Source organism: Phyllostomus hastatus, unplaced genomic scaffold (genome assembly GCF_019186645.2).
Source record: "Phyllostomus hastatus isolate PE091 unplaced genomic scaffold, TTU_PhHast_1.1 phas_contig_80, whole genome shotgun sequence".
Taxonomy (NCBI): domain Eukaryota; kingdom Metazoa; phylum Chordata; class Mammalia; order Chiroptera; family Phyllostomidae; genus Phyllostomus; species Phyllostomus hastatus.
In genome coordinates, this window is record NW_025333960.1 from 45,865,058 (window position 1) to 45,887,632 (window position 22,575).

The 22,575-nt window shown below is 43.3% G+C and overlaps 1 protein-coding gene across 1 annotated transcript in view; it reads left to right on the forward strand.

The window, feature by feature from the left end:
• ONECUT2 (one cut homeobox 2) overlaps window positions 1–19,085 on the forward strand; it is a 50,320-nt gene extending 31,235 nt beyond the window's left edge. Inside the window, exon 2 of the mRNA XM_045850220.1 lies at window positions 7,005–19,085. Coding sequence (XP_045706176.1) covers window positions 7,005–7,291 — 287 coding nt within the window. The 3' untranslated portion in view covers window positions 7,292–19,085. The remainder of the gene's footprint in view (window positions 1–7,004) is intronic.
• The last annotated feature ends 3,490 nt before the right edge of the window (window positions 19,086–22,575 follow it).

Consider the following 22,575-nt stretch of genomic DNA (forward strand, 5'->3'; position numbering starts at 1 on the left):
TTGCTTCTTGGATTCAAGGATCTATTTCTTTCCATAGGTTTGGGAAGTCCTCGTCCATTATTTGTTTGTATAGGCTCTCTGTTCCCTTCTCCCTCTATTCTTCTTCTGGTGTGCCTAGTGTTCTCAAATTGCTTTCTCTGATGGAGTCAGATAGTTCTCATAGAGCGCTTCCTCATTTTATGCTCAGGTCTCTCTCTCCTTCCCTCTGTGTCATTTCTAGTTTTCCATCTTCAATATCACTAATTCTTTCGTCCATCTGGGTCATCTCTACTTCCTGTGCTTGCTAGTTCATGCCTCATCCCTTTTATTGAATTCTTAATCTCCCGGCTTTCTGTTTGGTTATTTTTAAAAGTTTTAGTCTCTTTGGTAAAGAAGTTGTTTTGTTCATTAATTTGTTTTCTAAGCGCATTAAATTGCCTGTCTGTATTTTCTCACATCTCATTGAGTATTTTCAAAACTGCAGTCTCGAGTTCTGTGTCATTTATATCACATATTCCCATGCATTCAAGTTTGCTCTCTGGAGATTTTTCATTTCTTTCTGGGAGGCCTTGCTACCTTAGTTATTCATAGTATTTGAGGGTTTCTTTCCTGTCATGGTATCTATGTATTAGTGGCCCAAAGAGGACTTTTTATATTTTCCAGTAGGTGGTGCTGAACCACTAGGTAGTTTAGCTCTGTGAAATCCCAAAGCTGACCTCCCTGGCCATCAGTATAGCCCTGATGCTGGGCGGGGTGGGGGGGGGTGTGGAGCAATCTGAACACCTTCTTTGTTTTGTGCTCTTGGTCATGGTGATCTCGGACCTTCACAGGGCACCCCCATCATGTGCCCCAACTAGGGATCAGTCACAGAGAGCACCCTTTACTCAGGGGAGATAGTAATTCTGTAGCAGTAGTTCTTGGGTTTGCAGATAATGTGCTCTACAACCCAACACCAAGGGCAGCTGGAGGTGAGTTTTGGGAGTCTATGGGTTGGCAGGGTTCTGTGGCTTTCTTTCCTTGTTTGGAATGGCAACAACCCAAACAGCTGCGACAGAACCCCTGGTCTATGTCCTTGCCCAGGTTTCTGGGCTCATCTGCAGTTTGCACTGTTCGCTCCTATAGGAGTGCCCACCAAGTCTCTCTGCTCCTCCCAGCTAAAGGGAGTGCCAGCCACTGCCAACTTCCTCCCCTCTCCAGCTGAGCCCACCGTGGGCTCCTGGCTGCAGGGCTGCATCCATGGCCAATTTAAGCTCGCCTCTCTTCTCACCCCCTCTGTTCTCACTTGCCCACCTTTAGATGTTTCAGTGTGTGGATCCCTCATGCATGCCTGTATGTTGAGCACAGAATCTTTTGGTGAGTTATAGCTGATCAACTTATTGAAATTTCAGGGGGAGAGACCAAGGAGATCTCTCACACCACCATTCCTCTGACATCGTAGAACTGCGATTTTCAACTAGTATGACACAAGAATTTTTAAAACCTGACTATTTGGTCAGGGGCACTGTCCTCTTTTCTCTTAGACTGCCAAATAACAAAATGACAACAGCCAACACAACAATAGCTGTCCAGTGTGAATGAATCAAAATTACACCTATTTTTGTCAGATTGGCAAACATATTATATATTTTTAGGTATGCTGCAAAATTTTAGTAATTATATATGCCATGAAATGAAAAAGGTTGAAAATTGCCAACCTAAAATAAAAGATAAAATTCACCAAACTGGAAAGTATGGCTGCAGTCAACCTGTACTGGGGGCATTTCTGAGGAATTTCCACCTAAACACAGGCCAGTGCAACTGGATTGAAAAAAAATAACACCTGAGCCCTCCAGCTGTTCACAAAATCAAATTAAGCAGCCATCACTATCTTGATAGGTGATGCCTTTTGAAACAGCCAGAGCATTGTCCATACTCCTCCACCTACCAAATGAGAACTGCAATTCTCAGACAACATTTGGGCCAAAAAATAGGAGTGTGTGTGGAAGATGGACAACAGTAGTGACAGGTCACACCCTGGGAGGTGTAGTTTCCTGGGTGTGCTGGGTGAGTGTAGGGACAAGAGGAGGCTTTGGTGTACAGTATCTTAGGGATTGAAGCACATGCTCCATTTAACTAGCTCATCAGCAATCTGTGAGTGGCCGAGGGAGATGAATCCACAGCAGTCCAGTAGGACCAAACTACAGGAAACCTCGTGAGATGTTAGGCACTGGGTTGGTTATATCTGGCGGTGACTTAGTGCAGGTCTGAGAGGAATACAAACACCCCTTCTCTGGACCATATCAGACCTGACTGATTCTGTCTCATTTGAGAATGAATAAATGGGACCAAAGGAAACATGGAAAACAGAAAAAGAGACAATCATCTGAAATCAGAAGAAATTCATCTGAAAATGTCTTACAGAAATTAAAGAATATTTTAGAGAATCATTTGGTATGTCAACATGATGCAAAAAGAGACGGCTTCTATGAAACAAACACAAACTGGTTAAGAAGAAAGCAGACTCTAAGTAATTTTTTTAAAATGGTAAGAGATGAGAAAGACTTTAAAACTTTCAGGAAAATGAAGAATAAATAATATTGGAGGAAATTTAAAGCAAAACTGACTGTAGTTGTAATGCTCAAATTTATGTAGTTCAGGTGATATTTCCTGTAGGAAGGCAGTCTCAATTCTATAATGACTCAAAAAGTATATCTATATACATTTTATGAAAAGAAAAATAACCAAAGACATATTCCAGCTTACATGGAACATAATTAAAATTAAAAGTTCAAGAACATGGGTTGGCCAATAGCCCTATGTGGCTAAATTCATCCCATATATCCATAGGAGTATCATTACATTAACACCATCTCTCTCTCTCCCTATTTTTTAATGATAGCCATCCTAATGGGTATGAGGTGATAACTTCTTGTAGTTTTTATTTTATTTTATTAAATTTACTGGGGTGACTCCAAGCACACGGCATGCACAGAAAAAGCAGGTGTAATCATATTTATATATGACAAAATAGATTTCAAGATGACAATGGTAACAAGAGACAAAGACAGACATTGTATAATGATAAAGGGGACCCTACATCAAGAACGCGTAATACTTCTCCATACACATGCACCCAGCCCTGGCTGGTCGGCTCAGTCAGTTAGAACGTTGTCTCAATGCACCAAAGCTGCAGGTTCCCAGTCAGGGCACATACAGGAAACAACCAGTGAATACATAAATAAGTGGAACAACAAAGTGATGTTTCTCTCTTTAAAAATCAATTTTAAAATTGTTTAAAAAGCAAGTAATTTTTGACAAAGGAGCCAAAAATACACAATGGAGAAAAGAAAGCTCTTCAATAAATGGTGCTGAGAAAATTAGAAAGCCACATGGAAAAGTATGAAATTAGGCCACAGTTTGTCCCCATGTATAAAAATTTATGCAAAATACCTCAACTGGTGTGGCTCAGCAGATTGGGCACCGGCCTGTGAACCAAAGGATCGCAGGTTCGATTTCCAGTCAGAGCACATGCCTGGGTTGCAGGCCAGGTCCCCTGTTGGGGGTGCACAAGAGGCAACCACACATTGATGTTTCTCTCCCCCTCTCTCTATCTCCCTTCCATTCTGTCTAAAAATAAAATAAATAAAATCTTTTAAAAAAAGACTAGAGGTGTTTCTTTAAAAAAATTAAAGCAAAATTAGTCAAAGACCTAAATATAAGATCTAAAACAATAAATTACATAGAAGAAAACATAGGTAGTAAACTTATGGACCTTGGTTGTAGAGAATATTTTGCAAATTTGACCCCAAAGACAAGGGAAGTGAAGGCAAAAATAAATGGATGGGACTATACCAAACTAAAAAGCTTCTCCACAGCAAAACAAACCATCAACAAAACAAAAAGGCAACCGAGCAAATGGGAGATGATTATCTGTAAACAGCAGCTCTGACAAGGAGTTAATATCCAAAACATACAAAGAACTCATGAAACTCAACACCAAACAAACAGCCCAATTGAAAAATGGGCAGAGGAGCTGAACATCTGTTCAGAAGACATACAACTGGCCAGTAGATATATGAAAAGACCCTCAACCTCACTAGCTATTAGGAAAATGCAAATCAAAACTACAATGAAATACCACCTCACACCTGTTAGAATGGTGGTTATCAATAAGACAAGTGATAAGTGTTGGAGAGGCTGCAGAGAAAAAAGAACCCTCGTTTACAGCTGGTGGAAATGTAGACTGGTGCAGCCACTGTGAAAAACCTTCTGGTGGTTCCTCAAAAAATTAAGAATTGAGTTACCATAGACCCAGTGATCCTCTCCTGGGTATCACCCGAAAAACTCAAAAAACATTTATTTGCAAAGATATATGCACCCCTATGTTCATTGCAGCGTTATTCATGGTGGCCAAGACATGGAGACAACAATGTGTCCTTTGATAGAGGACTGGATAGAGAAAATGTGGTCCATGTGTACCACGGAGCACTACTCGGCCATCCAAAAAGGTGAAGCACTGCCATTTGCAACAACATGGATGGACCTCGAGGATATCATGCTAAGTGAATAAGTCAGAAAAATCAAAGAATCATATGATTTCACTCATAGGCGGGATTTAAGACTGAAACTCAGACACAGCAGTGTGGTTACCAGAGGGAAGGGGGTGGTGGGAAGGGTGGTGGTGACTGAAGGGAGCCTAATATATCATGAAGGAAGATGGTTTGAGTTTGGGTGGTGGACATACAGTACAATAAGCAGGTCTTATATCACAGAACTGTACGCTTGAAACCCATATGATCCTATTAACCAATGTCATCCCAATAAATTTAATTTAAACATTTTAAAAAGATTTTTAAAAATCACTGTTCTAGTAGACGATTGAGTGGGAAGTAGGGAGAGGCTGTACCTGGCTCCCTTAGCTATTTCAAGCCAAATGTTTCTCCCCAGAGTTAAATATTTGGTTTTAGCCACTCACACTCTCCTGGGTAGCTTGCAGGCATGCAGCTGGACAGCAGAATAACAGGTGTCCCTTTGCAAGCCTTCTTCTTAGGCAGAACAGATGGCCAGGAATGGTGAACTCAAAGGCTCAGAGCCCCAAAAGACACCTTCTAATAGCCAAGTGGGAAGTAAAAGCCGCACTGGATCAGAAGTGAGGGGATCTGGGTTCTCGGGGAGTATCACTGACCAGCTGTGGTCAGTACTGGGCAAACCCTGTTGCCTCTTAGAGTGCCATTCTCCTTACATCTAAAATAAAAGATTGGACCAAATGGTCTCTAAACTCCTGCAGTTCTAGGACTTTTTTTTTTTTTACCAGCTGGTCTGAGTATCTGGTGTTAGAAACCTGTTCCTTGGGGCTCCCCTTTGCTCTGAGAGTTTCTGCTGAAAGGGAAGCTGAGGTAGGAGGCGTATCTGTGCTGGGCATGTGAACTCCGGTGCTCCGCAGAGCCTGCCTGGAAGGGCCCCCTGGAGGAGCAAGGGTGGGGGGCGTTGCCTGGCACCCTCCCCTGGGACACGCACCCTCTGGGGCCACCCTCTGTGTAACCAAGTTGGCAGACATCGAAGGACCCCCATTTCCTGAGTCCCCTTTGGTGGCTTTGTATTGAAGGTAAAAATAGGGACAGGAAGTAAAACATGTTTTCCTCCGAGACCATCTCTGAGGCGCCAAAACAGAACAATGGCTGGCTGGCTTTCATTGGATGATAAATGGACACTGGGGAGGTGTTGTAATGCTCGTGGTGACCAACCTGCTTGCAACCCCACACCCAAGCAAAGGTGGTGGGGGAGGGGGTGTAGAGCCACAGCAGAGGTTTATCATTTTTCATCCACATGAGAGCAAGAAGGTACTACAGGGAACCCAGGTAGTACCCTGGGTACTACCTGCCCTGAGTCAGAATGAAGCCCAAGGTGCGGCTCAGGCGTTGGAGGATGTTGGGGGATTATAAGGCAAGCCTCCTGGGCTTCTGCATTTCTGTCCTTGGGACATGACCCTGTACGGAGCCTCCAGGATGAGGGGAGTGGGCATGTGCACAAGCGTGTGTGGCCCCCTGCTCTCTTGTCCCTTCTTCTCTTGTCCCCGTCCTTCCTTCCTGCTCCTGCATCCCCTGCCCGTATATTTGCTCTAAGAAGCTGACAGCAGCTCTCTCCCTAGCATGTAGGTTGTTCACCCCGAGCACCTTCCACATGGCTGCCCAGGAGAATTTGACACATTTCTTAGAGGTTCATCTCACCAGGGCTGTGCTTGCACTCACCGGCAGAAGGGGGTGCTGGGAAGGATGAAATCCCAGCGACAGAGAATGGGTCCCGGTCCATTTGTGTGGTGTGTCTTCCCTGTCTCTGTTCTTGGCCTTCCAGATGGACATGGGTCTGGATGTCTCCAGTGCCATTGCCTGAGTGGGTTGGCACCTGGTCTGTGAGGAAGGCCCTGGTCTTCTTGCACTGGCCTGCCTTCAGACCAGCCCAGTGAGAGTCGGACAAACCAATTTTTTCACAGCCTTTCCCTCTTAGTTTTTCAACAGTCTGGAAGATTTGAGTTGGGATGATACCATCATTCTGTCACTTCTAATTTTATTCTGTTAACAATTTTTTGAGTCATGTGGGTAGAAGCTTTGATTTTGAAAAAATTATGCACTTTTAAGTTTTGACTCCCAAAAGTAATTTCGGATCAGCTGTAAACAATTCTCAAAAGCGAATATGAAAGAGGGACTGCCTGACCAGGCTCCCCCTGGGGACCTGGAGTCGGGGCTCCCTTCACAGCACCTGATTTCAGAGATAAAGACTTAGAAAGGCGTGCTGGGGGCAGGGGTGGGGAAGGAGAAAGCAATTGGTTCCACACCAGCCGGAATAGCCCTGCTGTTGTCTCCTTTCTCCCTCCCCCCATCACTGAATCTGCCTGTCACTAGAGAGGAGCTGCGGAGCTTGGTTATTGGGCAGTTTGCACAATAGAGTTTAACGGTTTACGTCCTCTTGTACGACCTGGTCACTGTCTTCAGTGGACCCCCTTCTCAGGTGCCAGCACTGACTCTGTCCTTCCTCTCTTTCCCTCCCAGCATGCAAGCGCAAAGAGCAAGAACCAAACAAAGACAGGAACAACTCCCAGAAGAAATCTCGCCTGGTGTTCACGGACCTCCAACGCCGAACACTCTTCGCCATCTTCAAGGAGAACAAGCGCCCATCCAAAGAGATGCAGATCACCATTTCCCAGCAGCTGGGCCTGGAGCTCACGACCGTCAGCAACTTCTTCATGAACGCCCGGCGCCGCAGCCTAGAGAAGTGGCAGGATGACCTGAGCACAGGGGGCTCCTCGTCCGCCGCCAACACCTGTACCAAAGCATGACGGAAGGACTCTCAGCTGGGCACAAGTCCCCTCCAAACGAGGACAACAGATTCCAACAGCAAATACAAAGGAAAAAGACACCGGATTCTTAGCTGGGGCCCTTCACTGGTGATTTGAAAGCACAATTCTCTTGAAAAGAAACTTCTAGCTGTAATCATAGGCCAGGTGTTCTTTTTTATTTTGTTTTTAATGGCTATGGAGTCCACACGCAAGCCGAAAATGAATCTCGTCGAACCGGACATTGTCCTCTGAGCATGCTGAGCATCTCAGAAGCCCAAATGGGGCCTTCCTGGAGCAAGTTCGTTTCGGTGTGGTGTCGGCCAAGCTCAGGACTGCTTAAAATGCCAACAGCCCTCCTTCCTTCGGTTCTGTCAGCCTCTTGCAGACCTTGCTCCCAGATGGAAAGGAGGGAGTTTGGCCTGAGTTTGGGCTCCCAAGATGCTACATTAAGAGAAGAATCTAGCAACCAGAATGACCTCATTTGCTTTCTAAGTGCTTAGCCTCATTTCCACCACCATACACCAAACTTCACAGCCATAACGTAAAGAACATCAGAGTGATAATTACTGAGCACAAGTTTTAAATGTGGAAGTCAAAAAAAAAAATCCAAGGACCTGTTTTTCCAACTCAGGCATCTTTTCACTGAATGGTTTTGAAAGCTTTAAGTTGATCCAGTTTACAGTTTTCTTTATCTCCTGGAAATCTCATGTGGTCTTGGGTCCATCAAAACAACAAGTCAGTTCACTTGAGCTCAAAGTATCAAGCACAACGAAGATAAACAGAGTAGTAAGGAAGGTTTTGGATTCGCCGCATCTGGATTTTCAAGACGCCGATAGTGAAGTCATTAGGGAATCACTGGGAATACGACTTCAAGCACATTTTGCAGTTTGCTACAAATTCTGTTTGTACATAATGCAGACGCACACTCAGGAGGCCAATTTAACTGTTACGGTACTTGGAGCAAATGCAGCATTAAAAAAAGATCTAGATTTTTTTAGATCATTAACGTATCCTTCTTGGTTGTTAGTCACCTGGTTCCTCCTATTGTGCATTCTGACCGCCTCGTAACTCATTCTCACTCTTTCAAGATTTGGGTTTTTCTTTCGTCCATCCCATCAGTAGGGATATCTTCAGTGTTTTCTAGCAAGAAAAAAAATAAAGAATTCAAGCCACCGTCCATGTTACCCATCTAGTCCTAAATCTCTTCCATTGTTGAGTCATCCTAGCAGAACAGCTGAAATAAACTGGAGAAAACACAGCACACCAAAGAAGCAGAATACTGCAAACCAAAGACATTTATTACTTGCCATTTTCTAGCCTAAAAATACTGTGATTACTTTTAGAAATCAGAAAACCTCTGCAACTCCGAATGGCATTTGGCTCTTGCATTTGGCTCACCGTCAGGCTGAGCGGACAGGTTATGCCAAGGACATTCAGCCAAGCCACCAGGGAGTGGCTCGGCCACACTCCTGTGGCTTCTGGCCGTCACCTTCCAACAGCAAGCAGGAGAGCGCCTACAGAACTCTGGGAGGTTGCGAAGGTCACAATGTGCATATTTACCAGTGAATGGCCCCAAGTGGGCACCGTGGGGGTGTTCAAAGCAAGCCAAACGCTGCAATGATTCTTTACAGACACTTGAGACTGACTTTTTTATGAATTACTTAATCGAAACCAAAGAAACTTTTTCTGCACCTACTTCTGCAACAAACAGAACTGTCCCATGAAGCTGAATAAATGAATACGTAAATCAGTGAAAATCACCACCAACAAAGAAGGAAGCACGCCAAAAAACCAACCATCAAAAAACAGTGAGACACACTGTGTTCAAACAGACCTCTTGGGACATTTTTTGGAAGCAGATTTTAAAGAAAGGGTTGAGACAAGAACGGAAATAAGGACAAGCCTCAGCGGCTGCTGCTTCATCTGACAACTCACGCGGTAATCTTAAAGCTGAAGATTGTCTTTAATTTGTGCCTATGCAGTTTTTCAAAAGAACACGGAACAGAGCAACAGAAACCTCAACAGCTACAATACCAAAGATGAGGATTTCTCACACCCTTTGTTTCAGTTCATTATCTCCTCTTGCCTGGCTAACGTACTAGTAGCGCCATTGATCTGTGTAAAGGTAATCAATTTTGTTTCTGAGCAACGAAAGGAAAGGGTCATTTATTTGATGTTATTGTTTCCCTTTAGTTTTGCTTTATGGCTTTCTCCCCCAACATGGGATCTCTCAACAGGTCCCATAAACGCCAAGTTTAAGATGTTGGGATAGTGAACAGTTCTCTTTTCTCTGCTCCACAGAGTATGGGGAATAATATGGTCACTTGAATGTTCTTTGCTTTTCCCTTAGACTTAAGGTTCCTTCTGCGTTCAGTCTCATCATCAGGGGAGGGAAGGGGAATGAGGGTCAGGGTCAGGGGTCTTGGTGACACATCCTTGCCCGAACCACAGAACCAAAGAGTTTATAGAGGAATCGATAGCCTCTTCTTCATGTGATTGCTACATCCTAACAGGGCTTCTTTTGGGGGTGGGGGGTAACATGTAAAAATAATTGTCAATTTCTACTTTTCTATTAGCTTTTTAAAAATCAGCTGTAAAGTTGCATTTCTAAAAAAAAGATATATATATAATATATGAACACATATATAGATTCAACTGGACATTGGTGATAACCCCAAAATTATTGCTGTCCAAATTCATGTCCTGTTTTCGTCAAGTGCTTCATTTATTAAGCATTCAGTTCATAATTTTGCTCATTTCTCATGCCATCCCAGAGTTCATTTGCCACTGTGGATGATTTGGAGTGTTCAGATTTCTGCGAAAATTCCTGGGAAGGGTTGAAAGTCAAGTTCATGCTTTTCAACATTTAAGCTGTTAAGTGGAGCCATGGTGGAAAGGAGTTTTATTTGTATGTGAAGTCATCTCTAATCCATGCCTCAACCATGATACGGTGGTACGTGAGGTTCATGCATCAGACCCACCCCATCACCGGGCCTGGGCCCGGGCCAGTGCGGGGCTGATCGCCCATAACTGCCGGAAGGCTCAGTGGTCCACTCCCACCAGTTATGGAGATGGCGCCAGCCCTGAAACATGTTCTAGAGGAGTGTCCCTGCCCCACCAGGGTGCTCCAGATCCTCCTCAGTGAGCAGATCCACCAAAGGGGCTCCTCGCAGGGGACGCCCCACTGCCGTTGCACTGGGCTGATCAGGTTTCCTCAGGGTGGTAATTACCAGTTTGCAGCCACAGCTGGCACTGGGGTGATGCAGGGGTGCCGTTAGGGGTGGGGCAGGTGTGTGAGTCCTGAAGAGAAAACAGCAAGCAGGGTTTGGGAAGAATCCTGGAGTCCTGCCCCTGGGAGTCCCGTTGTCTCTTGTCCCACCTCTCCCTCCCACCATGTGGGTCTCCCTTCGCAGGGGCAGCAGCCGTGGAGCTGTGAAAGAATGTGACTCTCCATGACTTTTGTCATTTATCCTACCTGGGGATATTCCTTGACTTTTCCCTGTGTGTCTGTCTCTTGCTCATATTCCATGTCTCCTTTGTCAAATGACCAAAAACAAAAAACAAACAAACAAAAAAGAGAGAGCTTATTTCAGCAGGGGAAGGCTCCAGATTGGTTGATAAAAATGACTTCCAACTTGCATGTTTCCAAATGAATCCTTGTGACTTGTGGCCAATGGAAATGGTCGCTCTTACCGAGAGCAGACTGAGGAACCAAGGCTGTTTGGTTTGATTAGTGATTCTTTGGTGCTCTAATCTCGGCATTTGAGTCCCTGGCCTTCTCTGAAGATGTCAGCACCAAAAGGAGCTGCCTTGGGGGCCTGAGAGTTCACAATGCACACATGCCGTGTGTTCCTGGTGGCCTGAGGAAGATGTCATCATGTAAGAAAGGCAAGAACTTTCCTCCAAGGACTTTTGATAAGGATCTCACCAGATAACATCATACCAGAGAGCAATGCTTGCTTTTAGAAAATTATGTACATGCATATATAAATACATGTCTGTATCTATATATCTATGTATCGAAATGTTAAGCCCTACAGAATTTCAATTTGTTAAAAATCTGAAAGAAAAAAAATCCCTGAAAATTGAAAGGTAATGGAGTTTCACCCATAAGTTTCCTCAAGCATTTAAAAATCACATTTTAAGTGAATAATTTCAGGGAAAAAAATGGTCATTTGGTCTTGTTATGGTTTAGGATCCATTTCCTCAATCCCCAGGAAGAATTCTAGGCACGCCTCAGCCATCAACAATAGAAGGGACGGCTCTGATCTAAAATTCACATTCTTGAGGCACCAGAAATCTAAAGGTTACTGAGTGGAGAAATACTTTTTTATTCCTTTAGGTAAATTAACTTGCTTTAATTTTATTTTCAATGTGATTTTGGCACTGGGGATAGAATTTTTTCATTCCAGAAAATTTTTATTAAGAGCCAACATTTTTTAAAAGGCAAACAGCAACAATAATAAAAACTCAACCCCGATATTAAAGGCTTTTCAAAATGTAGCATAGCGTGCAGGCTGTACCACTTAAAGGTACAGGTGAGGATGAGTCGTGATGGACCCAGCCTGATGCTTTGTCTGAAGAGGGCTGTAATCTCTCCTTCTCTCTCCTCTGCGTCTCCACTCCTGCAGGCTCTTGGCAATGATACATTTAGGAAACGTAAGGTAATCTTCATTTAAAACTAAAGTAAAATAAAAATTAGGGAGGTAAATCATACACACACACACATGCATTTTTGTAAGTCAAACGGTGTGTTTTAAAGCCTAAAATTAGCACCTTTTATATAATCAACTATTTTTACCTTATCTATGCTGGGTTGGTTACCCACCTATTAATGCCAACAAATTAAAGTTGAATGGATTTTTAAAAATCGCCATCACCTTGATCTACAGGGGATGACACTTCCCCACTTTGGAAAATGTCCTCGGGATTATCCGAGTGTCTGTGTGACTGTCACTGGCATCGCATCACAGCACCACGCCTTTGCAGTGAACTCTGGTTTCCAGGAAGTTGTAGAGCAGGAGTTTTTTTCCAATATAAAAAGAATAGGCTGGGCTCCTGTGCTGGTGAAGAATAATGGACTCAATTACAAAGTAGGGAAAAAGAAATGATACGTGTGGTCCAGGTGGGCCTCAAGACCCAGTCACGAGTGTACCATGATGATAATTGTCCTGATTCCTATAGGTTGAGCTGATTTTTGTTGTTGTTGCTGCTGATGCTGTGATTCAGACTTGTTAACCTACCCAGGAGTGAGCGGGAACCAGTAGGTGGGGGAGGGAAAGGACTGGTGCCTGTAACTTTCTGGTCTTTACCTGCACGGCTTCGTAATTTTTGTGCCCTTCCCTAAGACCAAGTCGCCTCTCAAACAGCAGGCGAATCTAGTTATCAAAAAAGGCCACGAAACCCTTACTCAAGGAAAAAGGGGCACTTGAATTGGTATAAGTCTCATAAGTCAATGACATTGGCTCTAAATATCGCTGTCCCAATGCCCATTTTCTACCCACCATTTGTTTCTTTCCCAGGGCAGGGGAAAGGGAGGGTTTACTTATTTGTTTTAGAGAGCCTCAGAATGCATTATAAAATACAAAAATAATTATTAAAATAATACATGGCTTCATATAGGTAGACACAAAGCTTCTATCGGATGGGCCATTGCATGAATCCCACAGGGACTGGAAATGCTCATTGTTCGCAGATGCCAGATTGGCCAGCTAATCCCTTGTTAGTAGAGGTAATGTGTGTAGGAAAAAACACATTGCTGCTGGTTCGGTCACCCCATGGAAGTCTTCCACTCTGCTCCATCTTTCACAGCAGGCATTTCAGATAGTATAAACCTTGGTAGAGAAGCTTGCCTCAGGCCCAGACAGTCAGTCTGTCAGCTTGGGTGTAGACAGATTTACATACATCTCTTGACATGTGTTCTCACAGACATCCTTATAGCAACACACATTACCCGTGCGTGTCTAGATTGCGCAGGCACGGGTGTGTACCCATCTCCATACTGTCATCTGTTACAATAAATAAATTGTAAGTGATCATTTCACATGCATGTGGAACTTCTACCATGTACATCGTTTTCATTATTTATTGTAACACGGAAAACTAAAATGCAGGGGGAAAAAAAGAGTATCCCAACATCTTCCTTGTGTACACTTGGAACCGCTTTCATTTGGGCACATCCAAGATAAGCTCAGACTTTCAAGAAACCTTGGATTATGTAATCATCTGCATAAGAATGGTACACATGCTTGATTGCTTCGGTTGAATAGCTTTATTCTGGATCTCTCATAACTAGAGCTAAATCCAAAGACCCGAAAAGGGACAAGAAAGAAAAAAAACAAAAAAAAAGGAAAAAATAGCAAAACCAAGTGCAAACCGGTAGGGACGAAGTGGGCCCTGGCTTCCAGGGCAGAGACAATGGTGCCACGATGCTGTGGGAGCTGTGCGAGCTAGAGGAGGGGGTGGGGGTGTTTTCCATGCTTGGCACATCGAAATGGTCTTTACGAACGTGGATAAGGTTTAGAGGTTATCATTTCCTACTTTCTTTTCCCTTAGACTATTGAAGAGGTTAATACATTTTGTCCATCAAAAATCGAAGACAGTAAACAAACATTTTTTTTTCTTGTCTCTTTGGGTTATGACCCAACAAGCAAAGTACAATTAATGTAATTAATTTATTTAAATGAGTTCCTAGCACAGAAATGTATAGGATTTGGGTAATTATTTAATCATCCCTCCTTAGTTTGTTTGTATTCCTTGTGCTACATCCAAATCGAGACCAGCGGCGTGCATTGGCAATGCAGAATCACTTTTAGAATTCTCTAGGAGGTTAGTTTGCTTTAGAAAGCAGTGAAATTCTGTTACAGACAGGGAAGAAATACAGGTTACAAAAAAAAAAGAATTGAGTTATGTTTCCTTGTTGAATTAACTTTGAAAATAGTTTAAATAACACTATTAAATTATTTAACTTAAGTTCAGAGCCCCACGTGGTACCACAAGAACTTCACCTTTTAATTATCGGGGCCCACAGAGTCTTCATAGTGTAACTTATTTATTTAACTTATTCAGCATCTGTGAAAGGTGCACTGTATAGTTTATATTTTTTATTTAAAACAACAGAGAGCACTATAGTTTGTTTGCGGTCAGAACAACAGAGCAAAGTTTGTGGACAAGCAATGACTACCCAACCTGCACCTGTGCATTCAGAAAACATAAGCCAAGACCCTGCTTCGCCAGCCTGGATTTCGGGGCTTCTATACAGAAACTGGAAACAAATACATTTAAAAAATCTTAACAGCAAAAAGAGAGAAACCCTTACACTAGCTGCTTCCAAGAATGAACTCTGTGTGTGTGTAAAACAAGACAAAAAAGGAGGAGAAAAAAAGCAGAAAAAAAGAGAAAAAAAAAGGAAAAACTTTCTATTTCTAGTGAGAACCAAAGAAGGCTACCTCACTGACTTTTTCCATTTGTAATTTTAATCGTGTTGAGACACCAAAGATACCAAAGATTTCTTTCTCTGTGCGGTCTGCATTTTGCTTGTGCTCTTTTATAATTTTAACTCTTCTCTCTGACATATGGTATGTACAGCCACAGCTCAGATTCCCCACAGAAAGAATTGTCTGTGTGACAGCGGCTGCCAATCGGAAAGGGATATTTTCTGTGTTTCTCTCATTTGTTCACTGCCCCGGTCACATGTTCAGGATGCAAGTTCAGATGCTGCTGTAATTGGATTCTTTAAATTCCAGTTCCAAACAGGCCAAGAAGTCTGGTTGGAAGTGGCCTTCCATCCTAGCCGTGACCTAATTCCTGCTGTGGAGCTATCAGAGTAAAGATTCCCAATCACTGGACCACAGAAACTCAAATCACTGAGCAGCAGAGCTAGAAGGGACCTTAGAAGCCATTCAGTCCACCACTCCTCCTAGAGGCCTGGAGGAGTGAAATAATTATCTGTGTTAAATAGCTACACAGAGGCAAAGGCCTCCTGTCCCAGTGCCCAGCTCTGCCTCTGCATGAGATGGGCCACCCATGGGCAGAGAGCAAGCTGGCAATCCTTTAGCAAAAAGTAGGGCCTGGGGCTTATCACTTAACATTTTCAGTGGGTAAGAACAGTCCCAGGAATTTCAGTGTTTGTCTAGTTGCAATCACGGCAGAAAGTCACACAGGGTTTGTGGCTGCAAAGGTGGCCAGCCTTGAAATGGTGGAAGAGCACGTTGATCCAGGGAGGTCCCTGTTGAGGTTCCCCATTGCAAAGTGTGGTGTACACACTCCTTCCATGCAGTGAGAGGAGAGAGTGGGCCCTGCTCGGTTTAGTTATTAAGGATATTTTAGGTCAGTATCCGAGAAATTGGATCACTGTTTGCACATGTGACATTTCAGCTGTTCAGCTCTTCCCTTCTCCTCTTGACTTGCGTGTGCGTTTGTATTTCACTTCTAGTCCAACTCTGTATTTCTGAGAGAAAATGAAGCCCTACATTGAAGGTGGTTTATTGTAAATGAAAGAGGACCCAAAATTTCAGAGGAATAGATGAGTCAGTTTAAGAAATGGCTACTTAGAGTTGCTTCTCTCTTCCCTTCTTACTCATGAAATTAATTGGTCTTCTTTGGATTTCATGAAATAATTAAGTCACCATTAAGATCCATTCATTTGAGTGACTTGTACATTAGCCAATGAATCATTCTCAGCATCTGACCAAGTGGATCTGAGACATGTGCAAAGGCCCACCCTCATCTTGAATAGCTCTTTATTGAGCACTAATATTCTGTATTTCACATGATGTGGTTATCTTTGAGCTTTTAAAGGGACTATTTAAACAATGAAGCTAAGAAAGAAAAAGACCAGTTAGCACGTGCCCCAACGGAGTGTAGCGGTTGAGGAATTTGGAGGACAGACTGGCCTCTGTGAGGAAACCCACTCACTCCCTTTCTGTAGCGTCCAGGCCCCATACTGACATGTCAGAGTTTTCTCCCGTCCAAACAAGCTGAAAGCTCCGTCTTTCCCCCTATCCATGGCAGACTTGTAAGGCCTTCCTTCCAAACAGCACATTGCATTGGTTTCCTTCCCCAGTTCCTACCGGCAACAGAATTCTCAGAACACCTGGGAGGCACACCAAAGACCCGATCACTGAGCAGCAGAGAGCTCCCCTAGAAGCCGACACCGCCCTCCCACCACCAGGCCCCTACGAGAGGGAGCCTAAAGGGAGCAATGGCAGCCTGAACACAGAAAACATCCCTCATTGGCAGCCCCCTTCTCAGCAACCCCCCTCAGCCTCATGCTTCACTTGCAAAGTGTGACATAACCACGGGACGAGTGCCTTGCTTGAACCAAAGCAACGATTTAGCCAGTCTGGACCTCTCTGCTTTTTTTAATCCTTCCTGTGAATACCTCAGCTTCAACTGGGCCTCCATACAGTAAATTGGTGGGCTTATTGTACTGTGGTGCTTTGCAATGCAACCCTGCAAAGAACAAGATTTGTACTAATACCAAAGGTTCTCTCTCTGTCTCTCCCCTCTGCTCCCCTGGTCCTTCCCCCTTTTCTAGTTCTTCACGGTTCCAAAGCTTTAATATGAACCTGGGCATGTTGGCAATGCAGACCGCGCAATTCCTTACCGAATTTTCTCAGATATACCTCATAGATAATAGTGTTTAGAGTAATGTTATTATAGCGTATGTAATAAATTATTCACTGTTTCTTTTGGTAACTGTGATTTAAAAAAAGAAAAAAGAAAAAAAAAGCTTTATACGTTTTAGGTTGTGCTTTTGTAATAGACGAAAAGGTGCGCTTAAAAAAAATGTATGTTCTTTTTTTTTCCCCTTTGGATTTTATTTATTCTGGATTGGGGAAAGTTGCAGAATGAGCCCAAAGTTTACAGTTTCATATTTTGCTGAAGAAACAATCTGTGTTCATTTGCTCTGCTGAAAAAGAAATGATTATTTTCTACATTTGTGCTACTTGGTCTGAACAATTAATTGTTCTGTGTTAACAGTGTAGTATTATAATTAGCAACTGCCAATCAGTGCTATAATTTTATGCATGAGGCTAAAAAGTTAGCAGTGTGATGCATTGTGGTCTTAATAGCTGCCTTTCATTTGGAACTAGCCCCTCCCCTTTGGTTCAATGGACTTTATTTATGCATGGGCGCCGATTGTTTGTTAGCAGTCGTGGGACAGTCGTGTATACGTTAAACTGTGAACATGTACACAGTTCAGCCTCAGACGGTGGTCATATTGGTTTTGTTGGGAAATGTCTCACCTCAAAAATACCTGTACATCTGTTGGGATTTCAAAATGAGTCAGATTGGACCGGGTTCAAACTTTATAAGAAAGGTCATTCGGAGCTTGAGTTAGCCCGCTTGCTGTCCCCAACTGGGATCCTCAGGACCCAGCTGTCCCACGCTATGCGAGAGGGGCTTGGAGGCCAGCACTGAAGGACAACTCAGCTCTGCATTTTCGTTCTCCACTGAAAGGCATTGTTTTGGCTTTATGTCCATGACCTCAGACCTAACTGGCCAGGTACATGGGCATGTGAACTCATTCTGCTTAAGCCTCTCCTGGATCCCTGCTTAGGAATGGTCACTTCGATTGTGCTTGGTTTCTTTTAGTATTTTGCTGTCAGGTCAGTTCCAGTAGAAATGCAAATGGCATTAATATCAATAATTATTCTATGGCTTCTTTTGGTCCATTCTCCTGGACAACTCTGCCAACTATTCCCGAGATTCCGGCAAAAACAGATGGCCATTCCCCACACCATCACCTGTGCGGCCATACCACGCCTCTTCCTCCCTCGGGTCAGAGATGACTCTATAACTCCCTCTTTCCTGCTGGACAGTGTCACCTCTATCCTAAGTTGCGGGGGGGAGGCGGTCGTAAAGGAAGTTTTAGACGCCAGTTTAGGGAAACCATTTTGGTTTCCCCCAGTTATCTGAGGCCTCTGTATCTCCAAAAAGTATTTTTCAGTCACATTGGATTGGGCCAACTTATACTGTCTTGTATTTCAGTTCTGAGACCTCCTCTCGAGTTTCATACCTATTTCCCAAACCAAAATGCTTGACATAAAGCCAAATCAACTGCCTGGCACACTGTGCACAGGAGAGTGGAGTGCAGTGGCGGGAAAGCAGGAGTCTGCTATGCAACACATCGGAGATCACCCACAGCAGAGCGTTTGTTCTACCTGTCACTGAGACTGCTGGGAGTGCGCTTTCATTAATGACACACGGAAACATTTGTTTGGCCTTATAAAGTAGATCGTGATAATGAAAGCTTTGTCATAGATAGTTGTTTTTTTAATTTCCCCCCTTATGAACCTGCCAAAGATGGGAATGGATACAAGAATTTTAAGTTGGCTTTGGTAAGACAGTTAATGATTGTAATAGTGTTTAATCTTCCAGAAAGCTTTATGTGTTCTTCCGCAATAAACCACCTCGATTATTTGTTTCAGTAAAGTTCTCCTCACCCTCACAAACCCACAGACTGTTCCTCCTGATGCAGATACTGTAGTACCTGCGAGGTTCAAGTGCATTTTCCATCCGAAGCAAACAGGAGTGTCTGAGACGTGAAGGGGCCCCGCCCTTCTCATTAGGAGCAACACCGGGGTCTGGCCCGCTAGGATTTGCCAAGAAGACTTGTCTTATGAAACTTGAGGTATATTTTGTTATGCCATCTTATGTCCTTTTTTTAAAATTTGTTTTTAAACTTTGTGGAAAGTGATATGTTAAATCAAGTGTAAGCCGAGTTTCCCAGACAACTGACGTAGCTACATGGTGAATGTTATTTTGTTATTAAAGGGTTTTTACTCGATGCTTTGTGCCCGTGGGTGTCCTTTTCCTCGGAGACACAGAGCTGTGGGGTTGACCTCAGCTTGGCCTGGATTTCGCTCCTGCTCACATGGTGGGAATGTGGGCCTGGCCTGTGAAATGAAAGGTCATGGGCTAGAAGGTAGATTTTGGCACTAGGAAGAGAGCTCCATAACTATCTGCTTGTTTAAAGAGAGCTGGACCCAAACCTTCTCACCTCACCCTGTCTTGACCCCAGCACTTCTCCAAGATCCCTTGGCCTTGAGCACATACCAGCATGATGGTAGGCCCTGACTCTTACAGAAAAGGCAAGAAGAGAAAATAGTAATCCTCAATCTTCTGCGCCCCACCAGACGCGGCACTCACCTTTCCCCAAGCTGGGCTCCACCAGCCAAAGCTGTAGGTGGCCCATCTGGGTGGCTTTGCCTGCCCCATCGCCGAAAGTGTCTTCCTCCACCTTGATGACTGCAAAGGGTCCAGATCCCCATGATCCAAAGGGAAGGTTCTTTCAAATCAAGCCCCCCTTATCATTCTTCCTCTGCACACTGGTTTAGCTATTCCACCTATAATTCGTGCAGATGACTCTTGGGAAAACAAAGAAAGGGATGGATGGGTTTTTCTGTTGTTTAGTTTCTAACTTACATTTTAGTGATTCCCAGGTCTTTGGTCTGGGAAAACACAAGCAGGAAGAGGAGACCCCACTGCCTCTCATGCCTGGCCACTCTCTCCAGAGCCATGCATGCTGCCCACGCTCTGCATCTCGCTTAGGGGACAGGCTGAACCACAGGTACCGCGCCAAGAAACTAGCCCATCAATGCCTACTTTATCTCTGCTTGAAAGACCTATTCAAAAGCTATAGAACTTGGGGGTTTGCCCCTCCATTTTCTTTGCTTTGTCTCAATTTGGCATTTAGCTTAAGCATCCCTATACTGTCTAGGACAGGTTGGGTGTTTTTTTTCCTTTAGATTATGACAGGGAACCTGCTACAGTAGTAAGAAAAGTTAAGAATTCAAAGACTATTGGTTAGGTAATTATATCATTAACAGATACTTCTTGAAGCTAAATTACTTTCTTTCTTCACTGTGTTGTTTAGTGTTACACTAGTCTAAATGGTACCATGACAAGTTGTAAGACACCTGGCAAATTGGAATTCCTTAAATAAGAAGACTGACACCATCTAAGTTTGGTGGGCAGAGACTGAGATGGTACAGGCATGATCTTGGGGCTGGTTCCTCTTCCAATCCGTATCTCCAACCACCAAATCTTATTTTCCCCTCTCAATCCGACAGCACTGCAGTCTCTCTTCTCCCCTGAGCTGGGATGCCAGAGAATTTCATGGGCAAAGATAAGGGATTGACCAATGTCTGAATTAGTTTTCTTCTTTAGCCTTTGCTTTCCTCCAAGAAGGTGTTTTTCTAGACTACGGAGAAAGAGCCTGGCCATTTTTTTTCATCCTTCCTATGTGATCTTTCTACCCAAATGAACATTTTATTAGTACAGGAATGGTAGGTTCTTTCTTGGTCAAGGAATTCTTACTAGAGAGGCCATCCTCCCAAAGGAGTGAGAGCACGTTCCAGTATCTTTTCTTTCATTGATTTTTTTGTTCTCTGGATCAAGTCAGTCGTTTTCTTTTAACATGCTGGCCTGTGGGGCTTGGACCCTTTCTTCCAATCTGTTGGTGACTTTATGGTTTTTAAGGTGACTCAGATGAGGAAAGGGAGGAAGAGGGAAAGAGAGAAGAATTTGCCCCAGCTCTATTTAAAGCTATAAAATGGAAAGAAGAGACACTTTAAGCCATGGGGGAAATGGCTACACAGTGGTTAACCTTCCCTGTGAGAGGTCACGTTCTCCAAGTGGCTTCTAGGTCAGTCCTTCCAGAAACCCAAACCTTTGTAGAAATCCAGCTACCTTTCATAGGTCTCTTTCCAGATTCCAAGGGGACAGGACATCAAAGGGTCACATGCACATCTCCGGTTCTGGCTCCTTGCTTTTACAGATATTATTTCCAAGAAAATGATAGTGGGGGGAGGAACTTTAAACTTTTATTTTTATAGTCAATTCCTTTAACATTATCTCTCCTATTTAAAATCAGGAAAACACACCCCTCCAATTGGCATTCCTTCTTGTTTTGGAAAAAAAAAAAAGAAACCCCTAATTAATCCACATTCTTATTTTCTTTTCACCCTGAGCTAAATTACCAAAGCATATTATCACCCAGATTTTGCCCTGTCTCAGACATGTTAAGTCAGACTGTACTGAAAGATTTTCCAGGGATGGTCAACAGGGTGTATGTTCAGTGGCTACCCTGAAATCCTGGTGGGAATGAGGACCACACACCATTAGCAAGGGGCTGCCCACAGCTTGATAAACTCCCAGTCCTTTGGAAGATTTCGTTGAATGTTAATTGCATTTTCAATTTGCTCATTTCCCACCCTGATGTTTTGTCTGCAACATTGCTTACACTGGATTCTTTCTATTTTTATTCCTATCATTAAATGGTAGTGCTGTAAATTCTGCAATTAATGTCAAATAAACTGCTTTCATTCATTGACCATGGCTCAGATGGCTTTTTTCTCTTTTCATGGAAAGGACTAAGTGTCTTTCCCCACTGTTGTGACCCACTGTGGTTTTATAAAGAACAGCAAAGTTGCTCTGCTTAGTAGGATGGCAACTTCTTACCCCTGCCAGGATACAAGGCACACTTTATAATGAACAAATCTGTCATTCGTGTTAGCAATCAGAAACTGTTAGGGTTGTCTCTGTAAGACTGCCTTATTCTTAACCCATTAAAACTTTAGAGACAAATTACCCTAACATTATCCTTGTACAGATTTCACAGGAGCCCATGTGTGGTAAGTCAAAAAAAAGGACCACATTATTGTCACCATATAGAAGAATCAAGAAAACAAACAAATTTGGCACCAGGAGACCTCATTTGGATTCTAGGCTCTGCCACGAATTAGTTACATGGCTTCAAGCAGGTCATTGAGTTCTTTGGGCTTCAGTTTCTCCAATAAGGTTAGGTTGCAATAGCTTATATCTAAAGATTATATCCAAAGTCCCTTCTGTCTTTTGTCAAAAGATTTTAAAGATATTTTAATGTTTAGTATAGGTCACTTCTTGGCTTATTGTTTTCTCTCTCTTTTTTTAAAAAAGTACTTTTTTTTTCTTTTTAAAGATTTCATTTATTTATTTTTAGAGAGAGGGCAGAGAGAAAGAGAGGGAAATGAAACATCAATGTACAAGAGAAACACTGATTGGTTGCCTCTTGCACGCCCCCAACTGAGGACCTGACCTGCAACCTAGGCATATGCCCTGATCAGGAATTGAACCCACAACCTTCCATTCACAGGCCGGTGTTCAATCCACTAAGCCACACCAGCCAGGGCTTTACTTCCATTAAGTAAACTTTGGTCTAAGTGAAAGTCCCACCTACGACCCAGCCCTAGGTGCATTTATCTAGACAGTGGTTTTCAATTCCAATTATACACTCA